At 41.6% G+C, this 21,759-nt stretch overlaps 1 protein-coding gene across 6 annotated transcripts in view; it reads left to right on the top strand.

Annotated features, from left to right (window-relative positions):
- The window catches only part of ppp1r1c (protein phosphatase 1, regulatory (inhibitor) subunit 1C), a 97,647-nt gene extending 79,172 nt beyond the window's left edge, over nt 1-18,475 (top strand). For 2 of the 6 annotated variants that reach the window (XM_072261747.1, XM_072261748.1), the window contains exons 6-7: nt 5,131-5,298; nt 15,767-15,894. In XM_072261747.1, coding sequence (XP_072117848.1) covers nt 5,131-5,298; nt 15,767-15,879 — 281 coding nt within the window. In that variant the 3' untranslated portion in view covers nt 15,880-15,894. Of the gene's footprint in view, nt 1-5,130; nt 5,299-15,766; nt 15,910-18,001 lie in introns of those variants that run through there. The other 4 variants (XM_072261749.1, XM_072261752.1, XM_072261750.1 and 1 more) reach the window with 4 other exon arrangements.
- The last annotated feature ends 3,284 nt before the right edge of the window (nt 18,476-21,759 follow it).

The following is a 21,759-nucleotide window of genomic DNA, read 5'->3' as shown; positions in this document are numbered from 1 at the left end:
ACCTTGTACCACCTCAGTGCACTTTTGTACTGAATTGATCTGCATGGACAATATGCAAGACAGTCTCTCACTGATCTTCAGTACACATGAAAATAAAGCAGTTTACTTTATCAATACTTTTCAGTCGTTAAGCTGAAGACCAAACTCCGGAAGCAATGATCCCTCCTCTTCCTCTCTGTAGAGGATGAACAGCGATAGGAGGCCTTTCGTTCTTTTAATTGGTACCTAGGCCTCACACATCCTGGGATGTGGTAGTGCTTCACTTTACTCCTTGGAAAAGCTCCAGACATCTCTATTTGCCAAAGTTTAGGTAGATTATTCCTATTGTCAATCTGCATGAGCTCAATTCATAAGGGAGATCTTTAGCTTTCTGGGACCTGACCCCATTATTGTGTTTAAGTCTTCTGTTGCGATCCCCTCTTGATAATAGACATTCACAGAGACCGCACAAGTTTGCATATCTCTGAAGGCTGCCAGTTTGAAATTCATAGAAACAGAAAATGTAGAACACAGGAGACTGTTACAAGAGGAAGAACAGCTACTCGATAACTTACAGAACCAGGCCAGTAGCCCTATAGATCACAAATTCTCAAGTGCACAGAGTCATAGAATACTGCTCAGAAACACGCCCTTCAGCCCATCTTGTCAGTGACAACTATTATTCTTCCTCATCCCCGGATCATAGCCCTCCGTACCCCTCCCATCCATGTACCTATCCAAATTTCTCCCAACTGTTGAAATCAGACTTACATCAACCAATTCCACTGGCAACTTGTTCCTCACTCTCATCACCCTCTGAGTGAAGATGTTCCCCCTCATGTTTCCCTTAAACATTTCCTCCTTCATCCTTAACCCATGACCTCTAGTCTCATCCAACCTCAATGGAAAAAGCCTATTTGCATCTAAACTATCTATACCCCTCAAAATGTTGTATATCTCTATCAAATCTCCCCTCATTCTCCTATGCTTCAGGAAGAGTCCTAACCTATTCAACCTTTGCCTATAACTCAGGTCCTGATGTGTCAGCAACATCCTTATAAATATTCTCTACACACTTTCAATCTTATTGACATATTTCCTGTAGGTGGCCAGAGCAGGGATGGCATGGAAGTGTAATGGTTAGCAGAATGCTTTACAGAATCAGAATCGGAATCAGGTTTATTATCACCGGCATGTGACATGAAATTTATTAACTTAACAGCAGCAGTTCAATGCAATACATAATATAGAAGAAAAAAAACAATAAATAACTAAAGTAAATCTTATTCAGTATACGTTATACAGTATATATTGAAAAGATTAAAAATTGTGCAAAAACAGAAATGCTATATATTTTTAAAAAGTGAGGTAGTGTCCAAGGGTTCAATGTCCACTTAGGAATTGGATGACAGAGGGGAAAAAGCTGTTCCTGAATCGCTGAGTTGCTTCTGTACCTCCTACCAGATAGTAACAGTGAGAAAAGGGCATGTCCTGGGTGCTGGAGGTGCTGCATAATGGGTGCTGCCTTTCTGAGACACCGCTCCTTGAAGATATCCTGGGTACTTTATAGGCTAGTACCCAAGATGGAGCTGACTAAATTTACAGCCCTTCGCAGCTTCTTTCGGTCCTGTGCAGTAGCCCCTCCATACCAGGACAGCGATGCAGCCTGTCAGAATGCTCAGGTACAGTTTTAGTGACCCTGGTTCAACTCCTGCCACTGCCTGTAAGCAGTTTGTCCGAAATCCCCATGACTGCGTGGGTTTCTGAGTGCTCCGGTTTCCTCCAGCAGTCCGAAGGCATATCAGTTGGTAGGTTAATTGGCTATTGGAAATTGTCCTGTGATTAGGTCCAGATTATATCTGGAAATTGCTGGGCGAACATGGCTCAAAGGGCCTATTCTGCGCTTTATCCCAATAAACAAATAAATAAATAATTGCACACAACACTCCAAGTTAGTCCTCACCAACATCTTAAACAACTTCAACATAGCATCCCAATTCCTATACTCAGTACTTTGATTTATGAACGCCAAAGTGCCAAAAGCTCTTTTTACAACCTTGTCTGTCTGATGCCACTTTAAAGGAATTCTGGATCTGTAGTTGCAGCCTTTATAAAGTCTGTATGGAGTCTGAAAACTCCAGTACAGTAAGACACAGATTTGTGTAATAATAGTCACTCTTATAGAGTTAATGCTACACAAATCAGAAATGTTATCTTTTTAATAATTTCATTGATGACTCAAGATCCATTTCCACAGTAGACTTAGATTTCCAAAATCTACTTGTAGGAGATGGGACCGGTTGTCGACAATAATAGAATCATAGAATCATTCAGGACAGAAATAGACCCTTTTGGTCCACTTCATCCATATTGATCACCATCTGTGCTAATACCACTTGCTCACGTTTATTCCATACCCCTTTATGTTTTTCTTATCAGTCCTAATGCTTTCTAATTGCCTTCACTATTTCTGGCAGCTCATTCCAGGTACTCACCAACCTCTGTGGAAAAAGTTGCCTCCTCTGATCTCCTTCAAATTTCCTCCATCTCAGTTTAAACTTGTGCCATTCAAACCTTGTCCTGGGAAAAAGATTATGGCTGTCTATCCTGTCTGTGCCCCTCACTTTTATAAGAATCTTCTGCGCTCTTTCTGTTACTACCACATCATTTCTATAGCGTTGCCACTAGATGTGGGCCCAATACAACAATATGTACAACTGCTATGTAACGTCCCAAATCTTATATTCAGTGTCTTAGCCTACGAAGGAAAACATAGAAATACCCTTTATCACTATCCTATCCACCTGTGTTGTACTTTGAGAGCTGTCGTAGCAAAAGCTCCTCTATACATCAGCAGATACAAGGTCCTGCCATTTACTTTGTATGATCTACCAGATTTGACTTCCTTAAGTACATTACCTCGCTTTAGTCTGGATAAATTCCATCTGTCACTGCTCCACCCAACTTTCCATCTGATCAATGTCCTGTTGTATCCTTAACTATACTTCTTTGATGTCTATGACTTCACTAATTTTCATGTCATCCACAAAATAGGAGCAGAATTAGGCCATTCAGCCCATCGAGTTTGCCCTGCCATTTCATCATGGCTAATCCATTTTGCCTGCTTTCTCCCCATAGCTTTTCACACCTAGAATCTGCCTTAAATTCACCCAGTGACCTGACCTCCACAGCCCCCTGTGGCAACAAATTCCACAGATTCACCACCCTCTGGCTAAAGGAATTCCTCCTCATCTCTGTACTAAATAGATGAGCCTTGATTTTGAGGCTGTGCCTTCTGGTCCTAGACTCCCCCACCAAAGGAAATATCCACTTCACATCCACTCTACCTAGGCCTTTCAACATACAATAGGTTTCAATGAGATCCCCCTCATTCTTCTAAATTCAGCGAGCACTGGCCCAGGGCCTTCAATCACTGCTCATATGATAACTCATTCATTCCCAGAAACGTTCTTGTGAACTTCCTCTGAATCCTCTCCAAAGTCTATTACAAACAACAAAGATTCTGACAGCAATCCCTGTAGCACTCCTCTTGTTACAAACTTCCAATCAGAAAAACACCTACCCACCATTACTCTCTTTCTCATCACCAACCAAATTTTGGATCCATTTAGCCATCATACCATAGATCCCTTGTGCCTTAATCTGAATCAGGCTACCATGTAGGACCTTTTCAAAAGCCTTACTAAAGTCCATGCAACCTATGTTTTCTTCTAGACTAGATTTACACAAGATTTCCTGAAATTCAGAATGCTTAGAGATGATTTGGTTGAATCAGTAGTCAATTGTTAGGGGAAAGATGCATTTTTCATTGGTGGCTAAGCCCAGGACAACAGACATCACAAAATAAGAACCAGGCCATTATCACAGACTTCAGGGAATGAATGTTCTGTCCCTACTCCTATCTTCTGTGCAAGCACCTTGCCCAGACATACAGCTTGTCCACTGTTTACTTTATAACTTCATAAGGCATTCCTTAAAAGTTGCAATTGCAGATCCAACATGAGTGTTACTGCCCCTTCAACACCCAGGTGCCACCGTGCATGCCTGACCTGTGATATTTGATAGGGGAGAATGGGTCAAATTGGTAGGAAAAATGACTCTGAAAATAAGGGAAAGAGAGGTGATGGAAGATATTTGGTTTGGTTGTAAGGTGAGCTGAAGGATTGTGGGAAAAGAGGAATTAGAGGCAGTAACTTGAACAAGACTCAAGGCCAAAAGACTTTGACAGGTTGAATGAGCAAGGGCTTTTTTCTTTGGTTTGAAACAGTAGTGACTTGATGGAGATGTATAAGGTGATAAGAGGCATTGATAGAATAGATAGCCACAGACTTTTTCCATCAAGTAAATAACTACTGCAAGAAGGCAATATTTTGAGGTGATTGGAAGAAAGTATGGGGAGGGGGTGATGTCAAAGGTAGGTTTTATAACCAGAGAGTGGTGGGTATGTGGAATGAACTTCCAGGGGTGGGAGGGAAGCATTAGATTGATCTCGGAGAAGGTTGGCACAACATCGTGGGCGGAAGGGCTTGCACAGTGGTGTACTCTTCAACCTTCAATGTTCTAGGAAACAAAAACACAGTTACCTTTGAGCAATTGTTGCAACGTAACATGAGATTTTCTAGAGAAATAAGAGATTCTTCAAATTCTGGAACTCTTGAGCAACACATACAGAATACTGGAGGAACCCAGGTCAGATAGCATCTATGGAGGGTCTTAGCCCAAAATATTGACTGTTTCTTTCCCTCCATAGATGCTGCCTGATCTGTTGAGTTCTCTGGGCATTTTTTGTGTGCATTGCTCATGAAATCTTTCTACTTGTTCAAATGGTTGTATAACATTTAAGTCGGTACATTCATTAAACCATAACTAGAAATATCTCTTGAATTAATGGGATTGAACCTGGTCTAACACTCCTAAATAATTCAGAGACAGTGGTATGAATTCTGCCATAAAGAAACAGGCAATGACATTTTTTCCCCAGTTATTTATCCTGAAAATAAATTATTAAGGTTTGGATCATTGTTTCTGAAAGAAGGGAGAGTTTCCAGATATAACCCGGTGTGGAGTAAATTTATTGTCATTGAAGTGACTGCTGCATCACATGGCTTTGAAAAATTATTTCTATCGCAGTTACAGGAACTGAACAGGTAGCCCCCCTTAAATGTAATGACGATGTGCCTCACCAGTTCTCAAGAAGCTCACAGGATCAGCAGACAGAAACAGGCACAGATGAGCAAACTTTGAGACCTCAGCGGAAAGATACACCATTTCTGCGCCAGCCACCACCACTCATGGCAGGTAGACTTTATGTTACATATTGAGCAAGAGTACTATTCCAACCAACTCATTTTCATAGCCTGTCTTTAAAGAGGAAGGATAACAATAATCTACATGTATTTCACAAAATTACATTTTTCTTGTGCTCACTGCAGGGAAGGATGTTGCTAAGTTACTGACATTAACTTGAACAAATATAATTAATAAACAGCTGTCAAATTAAACTAGGTCGCAAGCTTGTTAAAAGTGCAAACATGAGGAAATCTACAGATGCTGGAAATTCAAGCAACACACACCAAAAAAAAATGCTGGTGAATGCAGCAGGCCAGGCAGCATCTATAGGAAGAGTTACAGACGACGTTTATCTCAGCCCGAAACGTCGCCTGTACCTCATCCTATAGATGCTGCCTGGCCTGCTGCATTCACCAGTATTTTTGTTTTGTGTGAGTTGTTAAAAGAGATCTTAACTTATTTCTCCTTAAGCAGATTAACTGTTTTTCAGGAAAATTCAAAGCATTGAAGAAGTTTCAGACAAAATAATCTAATAGAATTATTTGGATACAACTGTTATACCTATTTACTAAAAGTAGCATAATTATAGAAACATAGCAAATCTACAGCACAATACAGGCCCTTCAGCCCACAAAGCTGTGCTGAACATGTCCTTACCTTAGAAATTACGTAGGGTTACCCATAGCCCTCTGAGCTCTATGTATCTGTCCAGGGGTCTCTTAAAAGACCCTATCGTATCCGCTTCCACCACTGTCGCTGGCAGCCCATTCCACGCACTCACCACTCTCTGTGTAAATAATTTACCCCTGACATCTCCTCTGTACCTACTTCCAAGCACCTTAAAACTGTGCCCTCTCATGCTAGCCATTTCAGCCCTGGGAAAAAGCCTCTGACTATCCACACGATCAATGCCTCTCATCATCTTATACACCTCTATCAGGTCACCTCTTATCCTCCGTCGCTCCAAGGAAAAAAGGCTGAGTTCACTCAACCTATTCTCATAAGGCATGCTTCCCAATCCAGGCAACATCCTTGTAAATCTCCTCTGCACCCTTTCTGTGGTTTCCACAACCTTCCTATAGTGAGGTGACCAGAACTGAGCACAGTATTCCAAGTGGGATCTGACCAGAGTCCTATATAGCTGCAACATTACCTCTCAGGTCCTAAGCTCAATTCCACGATTGATGAAGGCCAATGCACCGTATACTTTCTTAACCACAGAGTCAACCTGCACAGCAGCTTTGAGTGTCCTATGGACTCGGACCCCAAGATCCCTCTGATCCTCCACACTGCCAAGAGTCTTACCATTAATACTATATTCTGTCGTCATATTTCACCTACCAAAATGAACCACCTCACATGTATCCAGGTTGAACTCCATCTGCCACTTCTCAACCCAGTTTTTCAACCTATCAATGCCCCTCTGTAATCTCTGACAGCCCTCTACACTATTCACAACACCTCCAACCTTTGTGTCATCAGCAAATTTACTAACCCATCCCTCCACTTCCTCATCCAGGTCATTTATAAAAATCACGAAGAGTAAGGGTCCCAGAACAGATGCCTGAGGCACAGCACTGGTCACTGACCTCCATGTAGAATATGACCTGTCTACAACCACTCTTTGCCTTCTGTGGGCAAGCTAGTTCTAGATCCACAAAGCAATGTCCCCTTGGATCCCATGCCTCCTTACTTTCTCAATAAGCCTTGCATGAGGTACTTTGTCAAATGCCTTGCTGAAATCCATATGCACTACATTTACTGCTCTATTTTCATCAGTGTGTTTAGTCACATCGTCAAAAAAAAATCAATCAGGCTTGTAAGGCATGACCTGCCCTTGACAAAGCATGCTGATTATTCCTAATCCTATTATACCGCTCCAAATGTTCATAAGTCTTGCCTCTCAGGATCTTCTCCATTAACTTAGCAACCACTGAAGTAAGACTCACTGGTCTATAATTTCCTGGGCTATCTCTACTCCCTTTCTTGAATTTCCCTGAGAACATCTGTTCCCAATCTACGCTTCCAAGTTCTTACCTGATATCCTCATATTTCCCCTTATTCCAATTAAATGCATTCCTAACTAGTCTGTTCCTATCCCTCTCCAATGCTATGGTAAAGGAGATAGAATTGTGATCACTATCTCCAAAATTCTGTCCCACTGAGAGACCTGACACCTGACCAGATTCATTTCCCAAAACCAGATCGAGTACAGCCTCTCCACTTGTAGGCTTATCTACATATTGTGTCAGGAAGCCTTCCTAAACACACCTAACAAACTCCACCCCATCTCAACCCCTCACTCTAGGGACATGCCAATCGATATTTGGGAAATTAGAATCTCTCACCACGGCAACCCTGTTATTATTACACCTTTCCGGAATCTGTCTGCCTATCTGCTCCTCGATGTCCCTGTTACTATTAGGTTGACCTCTGATCAACAGTGCCACGCCCCCACCTCTTTTGCCTCCCTTCCTGTCCGTTCTAAAACATCAAAGCCTGGCACTCGAGGTAACCATTCCTGCCCCTGAGCCATCCAAGTCTCTGTAATGGCCACAACATCGCAGCTCCAAGTACTGATCCACGCTCTAAGCTCATCCACTTTGTTCATAATACTCCTTGCATTAAAATAGACACATCTCAAACCATTGGTCTGCGTCCCTTCTCTATCACCTGCCTATCCTCCCTCTCGCATTGTCTCCAAGCTTTCTCTATTTGTGAGCCGACTGCCCCTTCCTCCGTCTCTTCAATTTGGTTCCCACACCCAGCAATCCTAGTTTAAACTCTACCCAATAGCCTTAGCAAACGTCCCCACCAGGATATTGGTCCCCCTGGGATTCAAGTGCAACCCATCCTTTTTGTACAGATCACGCCTGCCCCAAAAGAGGTCCCAATGATCCAGAAATCTGTATCCCTGCCCCCTGCTCCAATCCCTCAGCCACACATTTATCCTCCACCTCACTCTACTCCTATACTCACTGCCACATGGCACAGGCTGCAATCCCGAGATGCCTAACCTTTGTGGTCCTGCTTCTCAACTTCTTTCCTAACTCCCTGCAGTCTGCTTTCAGGACCTCCTTCCTTTTCCTGCCTATGTCATTAGTACTAATATGTACCACGACCTCTGGCTGTTCTCCTTCCCCCTGCAGAATATCGTGGACACGATCAGAAACATCCCGGACCCTGGCACCTGGGCGGCAAACTACCATCCAAGTTACTTTCCTACTTCCACATAATAGCCTGTCTGACCCCCTAACTATGGAGTCCCCTATCACTGCTGCCATCCTCTTCCTTTCCCTACCCTTCTGAGCCACAGGGCCAGACTCTGTGCCAGAGGCACAGCCACTGTTGCTTCCCCCAGGTAGGCCATCTCCCCAACAGTACTCAAACAAGGGTTTTTAAGGGCTACAGCCACAGGGGTACTCTAGCGTCTGACTCCTGCTCTTCCCTCTCCTGACTGTTACCCACTTACCTGTCTCCCCAGGCCCCGGTGTGACTACCTGCCTATAGCTCCTCTCTATCACACGGTCTCTTAGGAGCTGCAGCTTGACGCACCTGGTGCAGACGTGGCCGTCCGTGAGGCTGGGAGTCTCCCGGACCTCCCACATCTGACACTGAGCACAGAACACTGGCCTCACACACATTCTTCCTGTCTGTATTCTACACAGGCAATCTACCTCACCTTGATCCATTATTGCCGAAGCCTCGTTGAGCCAAAGCCTTCCTACTCTGTCTCCCTCTATTCCGTTCCCTGCTCATCTGATGCCCGCTCTGTAAGTGTCTCCTTTTAACTCCTCTCGCTGTTCTCACTGGCTGACGTCCACACATTTGCACAGTCATACCCCGATCAAACCGCTGAAGAAATAACCATCTCCCTTTAAACTCTTCTCACTTTTAAACTCTTCTCGCTGTTTCCACTGGCTGACATCCATGTGCTTGCGCAGTAGTGCCCAATCAAACTGCTGAAAAATAACCATCTCCCTTTAAACTCTTCTCGCTTTTAAATACTGCTCGCTGTTCTCACTGGCTGACATCCACATGCTTGTGCAGTCATGCCCTGGTGAAACCGCTGAAGAAATAACCTTTGTAATAGAAATAACAGTCATGAAAGCTTTACATGGCTACTTTTAGATGACAAAAGATAAGAATGCAGCTAACAAGCACCAATGGAATTAGATTCTTATTGGCACTTCTGTTCCATTGTAATGTTGCCAGTAATGCAATAAGAACCATTTGTACAAACTTCTACTGCAGTGAAGTGGGGGAAGCACTGACAATGTTCTTGGCCTCAGAGAGCTTAGACTAGGCTTGCCAAAAGTTGAACAGTGAATTCACAATTTCTCATTGGAAGCACAAGTGCATTCCCTTGCTTTCCAGTTTTCCCTTTCCATCAGTTTTATTTTCATCCCACCCACTGTCTGGGGCCAGTCATAAAGCCTTGACCTATTTGTGAATAAGCCGAGCTTCCAAAATCATCTTCATTTCATCACAAAGAAAACTTTCTTCCACATTTGTATTTGGTGTAATCTTCATCCCTGTTTAAACCCATTACACCTGCCTGGTATTCAGTTGTTTGGCATCCATGGTCCTCCATAATCTCAAAGTTAAAATCAAATCTCCCCATGGCTTTGAAACTCGTCATCACAGTAGCATCATAGAGTTTACACTACTTGTAACTGTGTGGTTTCACTTCAGATGCTCCATTGCTACCACATGGGTAGATAAATTAACCAATGGAAATTATCCTCAGTAATTAGGCGAGTGGTGGAATCTTGATGCATGGTGGAAGGTTGTCAATGACAATGTGGGGAGAATAAAATGACTTTGGTGTGTAGTTAATGACATGAGTATTTGATGATCAGCATGGATGTGATGAGCCAAAGGGCCATTTTACTGTCTCAACTGTCACATAGTTGCCTTATATTGTGTGTATTCACTGGTGGACAGGCCTCAGCCATTGATTCTAATCTCTCAATTTACTACCTGCCTTTTCTCATTGTCATTTCTCTGACTATTGGAGCACAGAACATTACAGCCCTTAGGCCCATGATGATGTGCCAACCTTTAAACCCATTGTAATATCAATCTAACTCTTCGCTCCTCTATAGTTCTCCATTTATCTATCAACCATGTGCCTATCTAAGAGTTCCTTAAATGGCCCTAATGTATCTGCCTCTACCACCACACCTGGCAGTGCTTTCCATTCTCTGTGTAAAGAACTTACCTCTGACACCCCTCCTATATTTTCCTCCAATCACTTTAAAAATACACCCCAGTCATTTCTGCGCTGGGAAAAATCATTGGCTATCCACTCGATCTATGCCTCTTATCAACTTGTACATCTCTATTAAGTCACCTCTCACCTACCTTCACACCGAAGAGAAAAACCTAGCTTGCTCAGCCTATTTTCATAAGCCATGCTGTCCAATCCATGTAGCATTCCGATAAATCCATACCCTCTGCACCCTCTCTAAAGATTCCACATCCTCCTACAATGAGGCGACCAGAAGTAAACACAATACTCCAAGTGTGGTCTCACCAGCGTTTTATAGAGCTGCAACATTATCCCATGGTTCTTGAACTCAATCACTCGACTAATGAAGACAAAACACCATAATCATTCTTATCAACTTATGTGGCAACTTTGAAGCATCTATAGATGTGAACTCCAAGATCCCTCTGTTCCTACACACTGCCAAACATCCTCCCATTAATCCTGTATTCCACCTTCTAATTCGACCTCCAAAAATGAATCAAAGTTCAAAATCAATTTATTATCAGATGATATATTTGTCATCATATACAACCCTGAGATTCATTTTCTTGTGGGCATTCACTGTAAATACAAAGAAACACAATAGAATCATTGAAAGACTGCACACAACAAGATGGGCAAACAACCAATCTGTAAAAGACAACAAAATGTGCAAATACAAAATATAGATAGATAAATAAACAAACAAACAAACAAACAAGCAATAGATATTGAGAACATGAGATGAAGAGTCCCTGAAAGTGAATATATAGGTTGTATTCAGTTCAGTGTTGGGCTGAGTGACATTGAGTGATGTTAGCCTCTCTGGTTCAAGAACCTGATGATTGAGAGGTAGTATGTTCCTAAGCCTGGTGCTGAGGCTCCTGTACCTCCTCCCTGATGGCAACAGTGAGAAGAGACCATGGCCTGGATGGTGGGGTTCCTTGTTGATGGATGCTGCTTTCCTGCAACAGCATTCCTTGTAGAGGGCTTACCTGTGATGGACTGGGCCATATCCACTACTTTTTGTAGGCTTTTCCATTCAAGGACGTTGGTGTTTGCACACCAGGCTGTGATGCAACCAGTCAATATACTCTCCTCTGTACATATATAGAAGTCTTTCAAAATCTACGCAAACTTCGTTGAAAGTAGAGTTGCTGCTGTGCTTTCTTTGTAATGGTCCTTACGTGCTGGATCCAGGACAAATCCTCTGAGATGATAACAAAGATGAATTTAAAGTTGCTGACTCTCCCTACCTCTGATCCTCTGATGAAGACTGGTTCATGGACCTCTGGTTCCCTCCTCTTAAAGTCAATTGTCAGCTCCTTGGTCTTGCTGACATTGAGTGAGTTGTTGTTATTGTGGCACCACTCAGCCAGATTTTCAAACTCCCTCCTATACAGTATGTTGAATTGTCACCACCTTTGATTCATCCAAAGACAATGGTGTTATGGATAAAATTAAATATGGCGATGCAGCTGTGCTTAGCCTCACAGTCATTAATATAGAGCGAGTAGAGCAGGGGACTAAATATACAGCTTTGTGGTATATCTGTGCTGTCCATGATTGTGGAGGAGATGTTGTTGCCAATCTGAACAGACTGGGATCTGCAAGGGAGGAAACTGAGGATCCAGTTGCACAAGGAGGTTTTGAAGCCTAGGATTTTGAGCTTTTGGTTAGTTTTGAGGGGATGATGGTGTTGATCCCCAAGTTGTAGACAATGAATAACATCCTGATGTATACATCTTCTCTGTCCAAATGTTGCAGGGTTGATGAAGAGCCAATAAAGTAGTATCTTCTGTACACTTGACTCTTCACACTTTTCCTGGTTAAACATCATCTGCCACTTCTCAGCATACCTTTGCATCTGATCAGTGCCCCATTGGAACCTTTAGCAGCTTTTAATATTGTCCTTAACTCCCAACCTTACTAACCCATCCTTCCACTTCCTCATCCAAAGTCATTTATAAAAATCCCAAAGAGCAGGGGTCCCAGAACAGATCACTTGCCACTTGTCACTGACCTCCAGGTAGAATACACTCCATCTACTATCACCCTCGTCCTTCTATGGGCAAGCCAATTCTGTATCCACACAGAAAGTGTCTCTGGATCCCTTGCCATATGACTTCCTGAATAAGCCTACCATGGGGGACCCTATCAAATGTCTTACAAAAGTCCATATACACCACATCCACTGCTCTACCTTCATCAATGTGCTTTGTTACATCCTCAAAGAATTCAATCAGGCTCATAATCACATGCCGACTATCCCAAATCAGCCCATGCTTCTCCAAATACTTGTAAATATTGTCTCTAAGAACCTTCTCCAATAATTTGCCCACTACTGAAGTAAAACTTACTGGTCTATAATTCCTAAGGTTTTTCCTACTCCCTTTCTTGAACATTTGCCCTTGACCAATCATCTGGTACCATCCAATAACCACCGAGAATGCAAAGATCATCACCAAGGGGGCAGAAATCCCTTCCCTTGCTTCTTGCAGTAACACAGGATATATCTCATCTGACCACAGGATTTATACAGTTATTTGTGCAACTTTCCCTAATCTGCCTCCCAGCCTGTCTCTGTTGCTACTGGAGTATCTATTTTAAGGTGATTGTTGGAAATATGGGGGGTGGGAGATGTCAGATATACAAACAGGGTGGTGGATGTATGGGACGTGTTGCCAGGGGAGGTGGCAGATTCCTAGATAGGACATGGATGAAAGAAAATGGAGGGCTATGTTGGAGAGGAGTTAGTTAGATCTTGAAGTAGGCTAACAGGTCGGCACAACTTTGTGGGTCAAAATGTCTATACTGGGCTATAATGTTCTATGTTCTATAGGGGTTGGGATGGGGGTGGGGTTGGCGTGGGTGGGTGCTGTGTTTCTGCAGGAGGCAACCTGGCAACATTATTTACTGTGGACCATGTCTGGTCCATGATGCAGATTGGAGCATGAAAGATCAATCCCCATGATAAGAACATCAGCTTGAGGTCGGGGAGAAAGTGGCGGTGGTTGTTCAGGAGGTTAATTGGCAGGGCACCGGCAGGAATACAATTGGGAACCTAAGGACAACAGTAGTGTTTTTGGGATGGCAGAGGTGTGGGGTCAAGTGCAGGAGAATGAAGAATGGAAGTGAGTGGGTGGATTAAGCCGCTAAAGAAAAAAAATGTTTAATGGAGAACTTGTTATGGAAACAGTTCAAAGTGTTGGACCCCCTCAACCAAATAGATGTTGACTCCAACCCTTAGTTTCAGAATTGTTTTAGTGTTCAGCTGTGCATGGAGGATCTGAAAGAAAATGACTGGAGGCAAGCTACTGGTCCTCCAAGTCAACGAATTTAGTTTTGGCAAAAGTGCACCACATATTGAATAAAAATGTTAGCTACCTGAGAATTTCTGGGTTCTTCACCCGTCATTCAACTGACCACCATCAGGCTTTCCAGTAGGGGTCAGCAACACTCTGAATGTCAAGAGTATGTCAACCTCAGGATTACTGCCCACAATAGGTTTGTTGATTAAGGGGTACTTGTAGGAATAGCTGGTATGTTGCTGAAATGAGAATCTGAAGAGTAGAACTTAAGATCCGGAGATAACAAATTGATAGTAGTTGGCGAATTTTAAATCAGTGAACTAAATAATCTGAAATAAAAAGCTGATGTCCATAAGCTTACTGGATAAGACATCTGATTCATCAATGTTATTTAATGATGGAAATATCCCACATTACCAAGCGTGCAGCTTCAGATCCAGAGTATATATTTGCATTATAACTACTTTTGCAGTGACTGGGCCTCTCAGTGTAAAAGAATTAAGGAAGGGACAATGGCAACGAATGCTGACTCATCCAGCAAGGCTGATACCGTATGTAAAAAAAAATCTGGTTTTCTTTTTTTTGCTTTCTGCTTTATTCACTGGCACCATATTCATACAAAAAGGGAATTTAAAAACTGTTAATCAACTCATAAGCAATTCGACACATCTGCTTGATATTATTTTTGCGAAGATTGTTGTGCATAGTGTATACATACACCCACATTTTCACTTCGATTAATGCTGAGAAGGTAGGCATGATCTGCACTAGATACTAAGCCACAAGCTTCTGTTTTATAAGTTTGAAAAGCTGCAGGCAACAAGTCTACCAGGAAGCAAAACACTCTCATCTCATCAATTTGTTTGGGAGGAGGAAAGAGATAAGATTGACAAGGGTGAGGTGTGGTGGCTGGGTAGGTTGGTAATGAAGTGATCAGGAATGAGTGATTTCAGTAGCTCTGATGTTGATAGGAGCATTTCCGAATTTAACACATAGAATGTACTTTGAAAACACAATTCTGGGAGTTGTACTGGTGTTCGCTGATTAGGTGGCAAGTAGACAAATTCTGTTTGCATTCATGAACCGAGTTTTGAGCAGGGTGATTCAACCAGATGCTTAGGCCTTAGTCTATAAATACAATTGTCTTTGGGCAGTAACACGTGCACCTATGTGCAACTCACCAAAATAGAGTGCTTAGATGCACATTCTGTAACAAAGAAACAGGGATGGATTTTAAATGTTCTGTTGACCTATCTTATTGATATCATCATTTGCCAATAGGCTGGCTGGTGGCACAATGGCATTAGCACCAGACTCCGGAGCGAAGGCTCCTCAGTTCCAATCCAAGTTGGGCCACCCGCCAAGCACGCTTTCCATCTGTGCCGGGTTGAGCATCGAGCTAGCCACTTGGCCTCGTAGGGAAAAAGGGTTGAGTCAGGAACGTTCATATCGTGACCCGGTTAATCCGAAAGGAGACCAATCCTGACACTACGCGCCAGACAAGAATGGCTGACTGTCTGGTGCGACATGCTAAAAAAAAAAATTTGCCAATGTGTGAGTATTCACTGGAATACCAATGACTACTGAGGTTCATGTTGCCTTGCCACAGCACAGAATGACTATGGGACACAGATTCCATTTTATATTTCCCAACTACATAAAAACAGCTGTAGGTTGAGCCAGTTGATTTCCTCAATTTTCCATGTTTGTACTGTAGTTGTGTGACCTTTAATTTAAACATCCAGGGCTTGGGAATCTTTTTTTTTTGACTGTATGGTTTACATCATCTTCTAGCATCTCACTGCTTTCTGATAGTTCCATGCCTTTTATACATTTTCTGTTCAGCTTTTGGTGCAACAGTTACTTTCTTGTTCATGTTCTTTACGAGACTTTGGGAATCCTTGTTTCCTAGAACTCAGACATATGGGCCTAGAGAATGGTTTGGACCTGGAGGCTGTTGCAGCATTAGCACTGAGGATCAGATCATTGCTGGAATGGGCAAAGCTGCGTTCGAGATGTCTGTAGAATATCAGCAGACAGCTCAACTATCGTTAAAAGTCTGACCAGTAAGAACTTAAACTTGAGTATTGATCAACACATGGAAGTATAATACTGTTGCTCTCAAAGAGTTTGTTGAAAAAGAGGCAGGATTGGCAACTCATTCAAGTTTATGAAATCTGCAGATGGGATAGGGAATGAGAAATTATAAAAGAGAAGATGGTCTTGCAAATTGATTAAGATGTCCTTCATCACTAAAGTGCAAGATATCCTGGAGCTTTGAACAAATGAAAGGGGCACTATTCCATTTCTGGAGATATACTACAGGCTTCATGATCAGCAGATAAACAAGGCAGGTATAAGGACACATCAAAGAGAATCCTACAGTATGAGAGGATTTCAACTTCTCTGTGAACTGGGATCACCTCTGAAAGGCTTAGAGAGGGTTGATTTTTTTTAAGAGTACACCAAGGGGAGCTTTCTAAACCAGCCATGGATAGTCTGACAGAGAAGGTAAGACTGGACCCAGTCCTACATAATGTAGTTGGAGTGTCAGTATTTGAGATAATGATTGTAACTCTAAGTTTGAAGATAGCTTTGGAAAGGAATAAGTATGGTCCGGGAATCAAATTACCAAACTGGGAGAAGGCATCTTTCAAAATCACAATGCAGTAGCTCATAAAAGTAAACTAGGCAGTACCAACTTACAGGTAAGTCTATGTTGCATAAACAGGAGTGATTTAAAGGTGAAATAATGAAGCCAACATGTTCCCATAATGTTGAAAGATAATTGCAACAGGCCCAAGGAACCTTAGAAGGCAAGGGCTTGATTTTAAAGAGCACACAGCAGATACAGAGCTCGAGGTGTTTGTTTAGGAGTATAGTAATTGCATTGAGAAACTTCAGTATAAAATGAGTGGGCATGAAATATCAATTGCCAATAAGATTAACAAAATAAAAGAGAAAAAACAAAGCACTTTATGAAGCATGTGAAGGGCAGAAGGGTAACTAGAGAAGGAGGAGAGTACCAATGGGTAAGCTGTGTGTGGAACCAGGAGGTTGTAAATGAGCTCTTAAATACTTACCTCTATTCAACTAGGAGAACAAGAATTCAGAGAGGGGTTGATATTTCAGAACTTGTTATAATTAAACAGAGGGTATTAACTATTTTAGCAGGCTTAAGGTTAAATTCCCATAGATGGCCGTGGTTTCAAGTGGAGGTGAATTGGATTAAATAGGCAGGTACCCAATGGTGAGCAAAAAAACATATTTCTCTGCTCCTTGACTATAGTATTATTGTTTCCTAATTTAGCTCATCACAAGTTGTCTGTGGCCCACTGCTTATTCTGGATTGACGAAGGAGCACTGCAAATTATGTGATGCATCTATCAGGGAGGGAAGGCAGGTTTGGGGTGGGGGAAGTTAGGAAGAGTGGTCTTCCTTCATTTGAACTGAGTTGCCTGAAATTCAGAACAAACCAAATTTGATACAAGAGAAGTGTTTGCAAGAGAAGTTCGAATCAAGCAACTGCTTTCTACTTAGGGTGTGTACTACTGACATTCTACATTTGCAGGTTTCCTCAACAACTCCCTGACAGAATGTCCTGTCTTAAGTGTGCTTATATCAAAGTAACAATGCACCCATTGTTTAGCTTCTTCCCTAGGACAGTTGTGCAATAACTTCTGAAACTGCAATGAAAACTAGGTTTAAAATTTCATTAATCATTTGTGAAATTAAATTCTATACTTCTAGATGTTTAAGACCTATTTGGAATGTCAGAAAAAGTGTCATCATGCATCTTTTCCCTCACCAGATAACTTTAAGATGATTATTTTTCTTTAAAATTAGTAAATAAGTCATCACAAAATGCAACCAATGTTGAATAGTTCCAGGTGATTGGTTGAATTAGTATGAAAGGATTGGATGTTGGTCCTCATCTCTAGTTGATTACATGAAATTTCTTGGTACCTTGCAAATGAATTACTAGAGCAAAGTAAGATGCACACCGATAAGACCAATGGAATTAAGATGCATTTGTTTCACATTTTAACCTACCAAAATTCTCTTCACAGAGCAAAGTCTGTCTTTAAAATCTTTGTCCAGAAAGAGAACTGGTCCCATTTGCCAATGCTCTTTTGCACATTTACAGGGGTGAAACACTTAAGGAGCAAAAACGAAACACCATTCCTTGAGGAAGAAGAGGTGGCATCTGAAAAAGAAGAATGGTCACCAAAGACCAACTTTTGAGCATCTGGAAAGGAGTTTTACGGTATCTGAACTGAGAAAGCTTTCCTTCTGTCATCCTGCATCAAATCTGGTGGATATTTCCAGGCCCTCATTTAATCATCTTGAAGGGGTTTGGGGCTTAGAAACCTACTTGTATAAATACACATTAGACTTCAGTCCAGGAAGCAAGTCTCACACAATCAAAAATACACACAAATATGATTGTGTAGAACCAAAATTCAAATCTGTCTACCATAAATTCACTTTTAGTCACTTTGCAAATGTAATAATATTGACATTATTGGTATTGTTAAATGAATATTATTATTCTACTTTGTTGATGCAAATCTAACTTACTGTAAATATTCAAGAACTCTAAATAAAGAATGAAAATAAACTGACAGTTTAATATTTTAGCCCCCTTCAATCACTCTACATGCATCTTTGTAGCTCTTGACCCAAAAAAAATTGACAATTGTAGGAAAATTTGGCAGAGGAATGCTGGAACAATTACTACATTAAAATAATGAACTGAGACAGGTTGCCTGTAACCACTTAATTATTGGCCAAAAAGATACCAAGACTTCAGGCGTAGCAGAGCAGGACATGCACCATCTAGGGGATCAAACTGTGCCACCTTTGCTGAGATGGGGAAGGTGTAATAGCGATTAGGGTGAGGGGATGGGGAGAAAATTAGCTCATTTATGGGAAAGTTGTTGAAAATGGAAGAGAACAAAAAACAAAGTGATCAAAAGCAGCAAGATCAGTGGGAGTGAGCAAACACAAAGACAGCACTGCCAGTCGAAAATGCATAGACCTCACAGCCCTTCCCAGTTTGCAATGTAATTCAATGACTTTTCTTTTTGCCGAGTATGCTCAACATTGGGATCCTCAGATCCGGAGCCCTCTACTGAGGGAAGTAACCACTGCCAACTATTTTCAATGCAACACAAGAAACGCAGCTGATCTCAAGCTGCAGCTTTGTGAAGTGATAAAGGATGTTCAAGGTACTGAAGACTGAATGTACAAAACAGTAATTTGTGGTTATGAACATGTTCTTCTCATCAATCCTTCCTTTCACCTGACACTTAAAATTTTACCTGCACACAATCTGGTGAGGAACGCAGAGGGCTGAGCAGCATCTGTGGGGTTAGGGGAAGGAATGGTCAAATTCCACAAAAAGTCCACAATTCCTTCCCTTTCCCAACAGGCTGTATTAAAGGTTAAGGTTCTTCACTGAATATATAAGCAGCAAAGATTTGATGGTAGCAAATCTTAACAGTGCTATGGACAAAGTGTCACCACTTTAAGAATTGACTGCAGTGCTATTAGCTCACTGGCCTGCAAAAACGTTAAAGGAACTCTTAAGCACTCACGTACAGATCTCTTCAAGTACCAATCTGTACATTCTGCAAGGGACTTCTTCAGAGGCCAAAGGTACACTGAGCACACACATATTTGATTCAGTTCTTCCATTATTTTTCTGCACTTTTTATGTCTTTATCTTTAATTCTTTATCTTTTCATCCCCCTGGTGTGTTTGGTATCAGACATTGTTACAGCACAAAGACAATACATTTCTGCACAAGTCATCCATCCTGCCAATGCTGCCCATCTATGTTAATCACTTCAGGTTTCCTTTAAAAATTTCCCCTTTCACTCTCATTTACTCTATATCCTACCAGAACATGACACATCGACATATATTACCACACACTTGTCTGGATTAAATTCCATTGGCCACAGCTTTGCCCAGTTTCCCAACATATTTACTACTATATCCTTGACAAACCTGGTTCAATATCTATGTTTCTATCAATTTCCATGTCACCTGCAAACTTAATATTCCAGCACTAGTCGTTATGGTACACCTTCTGTTACAGACCTCCAGTCAGCAAAGCACTCCTAGGACCCTTTGCTTCCTATCACACAGCCATTTTTCTCAACACACCTGAATCCTTTGTGCCTCAACCTTCTGGACCAACCTACCATGTAGATATTATATACACTTCTATGGAATTCCATATAAACCACATCAACTGCACAGCTGCATCAACTTTCGTAGTTCACTCCTCAGAAAGCTCAGATTTGGGAGACCAGACCTCCTCTACATAAAACCATTGATTCCTCTTCATCAGTCCCTTGTCTTTTCAAAGTGCACATAAGTCTTCTCCTTCAGAATCTTCTCCAACAATTTCCATGGATGTAAAGTTAATAGACCTGTTTTTAAGTTTACCTCTACTGCTCTTTTTGAACAAATGAACCACATTAAACATGCTCCAGTCATCTGCTACTTTACACACAGTTAACAAAGATGCACCAGTCTCCAGAGCCTCAGCAATCTACTCCCTTTTGTTCCCTGTGAATTCTGGGATCGATTCCCTTAGACCCAATGGGTTATCCTCCCCAATGTGCACCAGTGCCTGTAATATCACCTGCTTCCTGAAGCAGACATCCTCAATATTGTCATACCCTTCCCTTATGTTAGTGAGAGGTATCCCATTTTGAAATCTTCTTGGGAGTGGAAGTGGATGGTCTGTTTTGGAATGCAGATGCCAATTCTATTGGAGAGATTTTGGAATTGGCTATCTAATGTTAATGGTTCCTTTCAGCAGGAAACCTTAGAGATAGAAGTGGTAGAAGCTCATTTAGCAGCCATACTTTAATATTAGTAACACTTTTTAACAATATACATCTCTTGGATGAGACACTACAATTACCCACGTAAAGATTTCAGATTCCTCAAACTTATGTGCACAAAAGATTTGACAAATAGAAAACTAAAATATTCTCATCTTCAAAGTTGTATGTGGGAGAATGATGAAAAAGGCAAAATCCCATTGTGTCCAAGGCAACCTTAATCCAGAGTTAACTTGGTGAAAAAGACAGGATGATGGTGGGGTTTTTCTTTTGTGACTGGGAACCTATGACCAGTGCTGTGCCAGAGGGATTGGAGGCAGTACCTTTGTTGTTTGCTATATACATTAATGATTTGGATCTGAATGTAGGAAATACAATGAGCAAGTGTGCAAATGACAAAAAAGATGGTGCAACCAAATGCAGGAAGAATTGTCTTTGATTGTGGAATAAAATTAGTTAGTAGATTGGGCATGGAAGCAAGAAATGGAATTTGATCCTCCCAAGTAATTCCTTGTCAAAAGATTAACAAGGCTAAGATAGACATACAAGGATGTGCAAAGTGAAATTTCTACATCTGCTGTTGACAAAATTGGAAGTATAGTAAACATGAGGAACATAGAACCCAAAACAGAAGCACAAGCAGAATCACATGAGTAACAAAGAAATCTAACAGCTTTGTGAAGAACATTTTTGCAAAATGACAATGTAAACCAACTAGTACTTTGGTAAGGACTTACCAGAATGAGGGGTGTGGTTGCAGAGGGTTTTGGGGGAATCTACGTAAAAGTCTTTGAAGGTGGCAGGACATTATGGAAGAGCAGCTAATAAGTATTAGGCAGCATAAATCAAAGTATAAAATAGGAATTCAGGAAGGTTCTGCTAAACTTTTCTAAAAACTCTGACTTGGCTACAACTCAAGATTATTTTCATTTCTGACAAAACACTTCAGGAAGAACACAAAGAGGGCACAGAAAAAGACATACAGACATGAGAATTTTCACCTACACCATTTGAAAGGAAAAACGGGAACGAAGAAGGCGGG

This window comes from Mobula birostris, chromosome 6, assembly GCF_030028105.1.
Source record: "Mobula birostris isolate sMobBir1 chromosome 6, sMobBir1.hap1, whole genome shotgun sequence".
Lineage (NCBI taxonomy): Eukaryota > Metazoa > Chordata > Chondrichthyes > Myliobatiformes > Myliobatidae > Mobula > Mobula birostris.
The sequence above is the reverse complement of the archived record's forward strand: the minus strand, read 5'-3'. Positions and strand labels throughout refer to the sequence as shown.